Source organism: Melozone crissalis, unplaced genomic scaffold (assembly GCF_028551555.1).
Source record: "Melozone crissalis strain CALT ecotype California unplaced genomic scaffold, PUWL_Pcris_2 ptg000033l_1, whole genome shotgun sequence".
Taxonomy (NCBI): domain Eukaryota; kingdom Metazoa; phylum Chordata; class Aves; order Passeriformes; family Passerellidae; genus Melozone; species Melozone crissalis.
This window is the reverse complement of record NW_026535811.1, coordinates 14,176,836-14,182,835: the sequence shown is the minus strand read 5'-3', so window position 1 is coordinate 14,182,835 and position 6,000 is coordinate 14,176,836. Positions and strand designations below refer to the sequence as shown.

Below are 6,000 nucleotides of genomic sequence, written 5' to 3'. Positions count from 1 at the left end.
TATATCTGTGTTTGGTTTGATTGCTGTCTTGTGTTTGAAATCCTGTAATTAGGGCAGCAGACTGCCTCCAGAGCCAACACTGCTTCAGGTAATACAACACTAGGACGAGTTCCTTTGGCTTCAGCAGGTGATTCTTTAAAAAGAGTGAAGGCTGGAGCCCATGAAAATTAAACATCACCTCTGGGGAGCTGAAGATCACAGAGAGCAGGGAAATACTGAGGGTCATCTCTCCTTGTTGAATAACTGAATTAGAAGTACAGATCCCGGGGAATGGGCAGCACCTTGGCTTGCTCCATCCCCTCCCCCACTAGATGGCACTGAGTTCTTTTTCTTTAAACGGAAAAAAAAAAAAAAAAAAAAGAAAAAAGACGAAGGAAGAAAAATATGGTGGAGGTCATTTTGATGGAGGAAAGACCCCAGAAAACCAAACCAAAACAACGGACGAAGAAAAGCAAATTACAATCGGTTGTGCATTTACTCGGTCCATTTACTCTGCCCTTCCCCTTCCTAGCTCCCACCTCTGTGTGCCTTATAGAGGCGCTGGCTTTGCTTTTGTGCCTGCAGCTCTCTGGGCGCGGGAGGATGCTCGGGGAGGATGCAGGGCGGGCTTGGGGAGCAGGGCGGCCCTGGCTGCAGGGTTCTGTCCGCAGGGAGCTCCAGCCCAGGGCTGGGCACAGGGATCGCCCCAGGGGGACTCACCGGGCTGCGCTCGCTGTCCCGCTCCTTCAGACATGTTTTCCTGGGCTCTCTGCCTTTCTCCGCGCATCACTGGAATCGTAACCCGCAGAAAGGAAAGCCTCAGCTCTCGTTCCGTCGCTGAAACTGCATTTTCAGCCCTTGGTTCATTTAAGAGCCGTGAATTAGCTCCCACTGCGGAGATGTCCTTAATTCCCTGTAGGGAGCGGTTTCCATGTGGCGTGCCCAAGTGTGCGTGGAGGGGTTGTGGGGTTTTTTTATTTATTTATTTTTAAATGTCTTTCTCCCAGCTTACATTCATCGACAAGGACTGGTTTTTTCCCCCTGTGGTGAAGCAGGGGTGGGGTGGGAGGAAGAAAATTTAATCATGATCTGTTTGTGCTGAGAAGGGTCTGTCTGTAACAATTCTGGTTAGAGACATAGGGAAGGCTCCTGATGCCTGCAGCAAGCAATATTCTCCCTCCTGAAAAAAGAATAGGGATGATGATGAAGGGAAAAAATCTTTAATTCTGACAGTTAAAGAGGAGCTAAAATCCAACAATTTCTTTTATAGTTATATGTTTAAGGTGACTTGTAGACTGCATCTGATAAAGGTACAAATGCAAGCAAAAAAAAAAAAAGCATAGAAACTGCCAGTAAAATGCCTTTTCAGAGAAAAAGATAAAACCTGGAACTGAATGTCAATTTTTGGCTTTCAAACGCAGGCTTAAGAATGAGAAGAGGGAACAAGTCTGGCTTCTTCAGGTATAAAAGTCCTCCTGCCCCAAACTGTCTTGGAAAACCTGGCACCTGGACCTCCCTGGGTCCAACCAAATCTTGGCCCTTTGGACTGTAATCCTTGTTTAACAAGAAGGAAATGTAGGTGCGATTCCATTATGATTTTTTCCATCATCTCACATATCTTTGGCCAGCACCATGAGAAAAAACAGTTCTAGTAGCTGAGTCCTCCATTCTGCTCCTAGTCCCAGTCTTCCAGTTCTGTCTAAACTGGATGCTTAGACAAAAACCCATTTTGTTTTCCAGTTCAATATAAATAGAGAATAAACATAGCAGGCAGGCTCTTGTGCTTGAACAGAATATCCAACAATTGGCCAAAAAATATGGTTGGTAAAATTAGGCCTGTTCCCTGTTCTCATCCTTCAGCCTGGGACTTGATGCTAAAAATGGACAAAGAAATTCAGGTGCATTTTCGTCTTTGTGTGGGTGTGATACAAGAAACCTCGATATCCATCATCTTCTTATAGGAGCCAACAGCTTTTTGGCCACGAAACTCTAAATTTAATCTTTGAAGAGACAACAAGTATGGCTGCTCCAGGCCCTCTGTAACATCTAATTCTTTTTATCTACTGACATGTAGTTACTTGGAAAATCCAGTTATAGAAGTGGATCCATCTGTGCTGAACTATTTTTAAAAAAACCTGAGATCCTTAAATATTGGCTGTTATTATTAACAACAAAGGGAAGTTACTGCTAAAAAAATGAAACTAGTTCCTTTCTCCAGTAAAATTCTTAAGTTTACCTAGACCTTTCCAGATACAGTGAATATTCATAACACAACACTGAAATTTTGCAATACATCTGGCTCAGTAGATGCAGGTGATTATAACCTTTATGGTTTGAATGACTGACTTTTCTTTGCCAGTTTCATAACCCTGTGAGGTGGTTAGAGAATACAGTACATTTCACACAAAAAATGGTTTAATGACACAGATAGTCTTCCATAGCTGCAAATCCCAGTTGATATGGACCCTGGTTTTGCCAGGTAAAATGGGAGGTACTTTGGTTTTTTCTATAATACAATTTTTGGCACCAAACCAAATCATTATGATCCAGCCATATGGGTTAATTTTTTCCTGGTGCAGCTGTATTCCACGTACAATCCAGGTATGTATTTCTGATACACAAAGAGCTATCACATCTGCTCTCCCCACTGGAGCAAGTATAATTTGTGTGGCTAGGGTTAAAAGTTAGCAAAATCCCAGGGCTCCCCTCCTGGGGCCAAGAGCTGTCACCAGCCCCAGAAAGGCTGTGTTCATTTTCAATTCAGATGACACAGCTTGGGATTCAGGGGCCACAAGCTGATGGGATCCAGCGTGGATGTAGATTTTTGCAGCATACACCTGTGGGGAGGCATTGGGCTGTGGACTTTTTGGTGCAGTAGGAGCAGCTGCATTGTTTGCCTTTCATGCCGTGGAGTCAGTGGGAGCCAAATATTGGTTGGAGCTGACTTGGTCCCTCTGTCAGCTGCAGGATGCTGTGGCACTCACAGGTCAGGAGGTGCCAGCTCCCAGCCCTTTTTGGTGCAAGGGAAATGAACATGTGTATTTTTTTAAGCAGTGCATTTCAGAGTCTGGAGGCCTTAGCTCTGTGGATCACACAGAAGGTCTAGAATCCAGGATTTCTTTCAAGCTCGTTCTCTCTACTATGTAGCAGGTTGGGATTTATTTTTTGGTGCAGTGAGAAACGGCTCCGCTTGTTTTGGATTTGGTTGACATAATGTAAGGGCTTGTGATCAAGAATGATCAGGATCCAGCTAAATCCAGGTTTTACGTTTTCCCCTCTTAAGAGAGTAAGGCTTCGACATTTCCTGCCTGGGAAGTGGTGCAGTTTATCTTTAAGGAGGATAGAGAAATAAGAAATGAGTCTCACGTTGCATGGGTGACATCACTGGCTTTTGGCTCAGCGCTCTGTATGCTCGGTCTGTAGGCTTCGGCCAAGGCTGCAGGGCTCGGTGTTTGAACAAGGAAACATTCCCAGGTGTACAGAAGATTGGATTTGCTATTATTTGGGTTAAAAACGGTGAAATGAGATTTCTCAAGCTTGGGGACTCCAGCTCGCCTTCTGTTGCACTTGATCTCTACAAGATGGGTGAGTTATTCCCATTAAAGAGAAAGGGAGTGAACATTTAAGGAGAAAAAAAAGTATGTCTGAATATGTAACTACCGATGCCGGGGATACGATCCGTACGAAGCTGCTGAGCTAAAAAACCTCCGCTCCGGCGAGGAGATCGGGCCATATGGCAGAGAAATGGTGCAGCCCTGAAGCTGTTGACAACAGTTAGGGGCTGCTCTCCTCTCCCCGTGCGAGGTGTGTGGCTCCCCCCCACCTCCGCCCCTCCGCCCCGGTTTGTTTTGGTTCGGTTTCCCCCGACCTCCCTCCCTCCCTCCTTCCCCTCCCCGTTCCTCAGCATCCTCTCCGCCAGCCGTAGCCCTGCCTGCCTTCATCTTGCAGATGGCTAACGTGCCGCCGTGTTAGGAAAACTGTGCACAACACATCCCAGCGCCGGGGACGGAGGAAGCCTTGCAGCTGCCGGCGGAAGGGGGGGCAGCAGCGTGTCTGTGTGCGAGCGTGTGTGGAGGGAGGGAGGAAGGATGCCGGGGCCCAGGGCAGCCCCCCGCGCTGCCTAGCGCGCCGGCGGCGGCTCCTGCCCGGCCCGGAGCCGGGGCTGCCCGCGAAGGAAGGCAGAGCCGCGTTCGGCTGCCCGGATGACAGCGCCGCCGACTAAAGCGGGAGAGTGAATGGGCAGGGCTGGCAGAGAGAAGCCGAGGTGTCTCCGAAGCCAGGATGCCAGCGGCTGTCGGCGAAGGCTGCTGAGGGAGAGAGCCGAGCGCGCCCGCGTTCCCTGAGGCAGCCGGGCAGGGGATGCTTTAACCACGATCTCAAACAGCAGCAGCGGCGGCGACAACAACAACAGATTGCTCCCCCCCTCCCGCTCCCTCCCTTTCGACCCCGCTTTAAACCCAAGCAAGTGACCGGCCGTCCAGACGATGATGCTCTTGCTGAGCCGCTGACAAAGGAAAAGCGAGTCACCCGTTCCTGACACCGGGACAACTGGCTGCTTGCGAGTGGGAGATGTCAGGCTGTTGAACTTTTCTGTCCTGTGATGATGCTGTAGTGATCCGAAGCTGTCTCTCCTGGATTTCTGGGTGGGCCAGATTGAACGAGATTGATGGACTGATCAGCCATCGGGTCTCTTCAGGGGCATTCATCCCTTCAGCCCCTGCCACTGGGGTGCTCGTGGTGAAAGGCTGTGTTTCTCCTCACCAGGTCTCCTCTGCAGAGGAGAAGAGGCAGATGAGACTCCAAGACTGCCTCCAGGGCAGAACTTTGTAGTGCTCTCAGCATCCCTCTGCAGCGTGGATGTGAGCCACGGGAGTTGGGGATGTTTGAGGCGGTCTGTGCCAAGTGACACCCAGCAGCTGCTCCGCTGGTTTTTGCGTGCTCTCACCCCCAGTGGCTTTGCCTGTTGTGAAGATGTCCATGGTGTTTCTGTGAAGCTGAGGCATGGCTGCTGGAAGGTTACTGCTCTATGCTGGCCTCTCTTTAGCTCTGTGTGCCCTTGGCATGCTGGCTGTGGCGATCTGCTCTGACCATTGGTACGAAACTGATGCCAGGAAGCACAGAGAGAGGTGCAAGAGCATCACCACTAAGAGAAATGATCCTGGCTTCATTTATAACTCCAACAACAACCTGCCTCTCAGGGCCAGCAGGTCTAGGTTGGACCGCTGGGAAGGGAAACTCCTCTTGGCAAGGAACAGGAGGCAGATCTTTGCTATGAGCGCTGTCGACGAGTGCAACAGACAGTACAACTCCACCAACATGGGGCTCTGGAGGAAATGCCACCGACAAGGATTCGACCAGGAGCTGGAGGAGCTGATTGCCAAAGGTAAGGGCTGTTTTTGTGACCAGATGAACGTGCCAAGCGCTCCTGAGATGAGCAGGGGCTGAGCAGAGCCATTTGGGCTCACAGATGGGAGCTGGCGTCTCTAGCCAAGTGCCTCTCCTTGCAATGAGTGAACTGGCCTGGCTGGGCACTGCTTCCAGAAGCACTGCCAGGGCAATTCCCCACAGGAACTCTACTCCTGGGGTTTGGGAGCAAGAAGGCAATGAGGGTGAGAACACACACACCCCAGAATGTCTTTTTTGTGCCTCTCTCTAATCTGTATGTAGTCTTCCCATCACCATGGTATCAGATTATTTCCACACACAAATAAGAAGCATTCATAAGGAGACACTGTTGCTTTTTTTTTCCAGTTTGTTTGACCCTGGTGGCTTGGGCAAATTACATAATATTTTATTGGAGGCTACATGTGTCTGTGTTTCATTGCTTCCTTTTTGAATATCCCATCCATCCTGAAATACACCATTTGCAGTGCTCACATGTAGGCTTTTTCTATCCTCAAATGGAGAGTAAACAAAGAGAAATGCTAAAGAGCAGGAGGAGACCCAGCTTGCTGTTTACACTGAGCTATGCTTTGGAATATTTTCAATATCTACAAAACATTACATGAATTTATTGGAAAC

General features: G+C 48.9%; 1 protein-coding gene across 1 annotated transcript in view; it reads left to right on the top strand.

Annotated features, from left to right (window-relative positions):
• The first annotated feature begins 3,306 nt into the window (after nt 1–3,306).
• Nucleotides 3,307–6,000, top strand: part of TMEM178B (transmembrane protein 178B) — a 214,263-nt gene continuing 211,569 nt past the window's right edge. Inside the window, exon 1 of the mRNA XM_054281808.1 lies at nt 3,307–5,362. Within this exon, the coding sequence (XP_054137783.1) occupies nt 4,981–5,362 (382 nt within the window). The 5' untranslated portion in view covers nt 3,307–4,980. The remainder of the gene's footprint in view (nt 5,363–6,000) is intronic.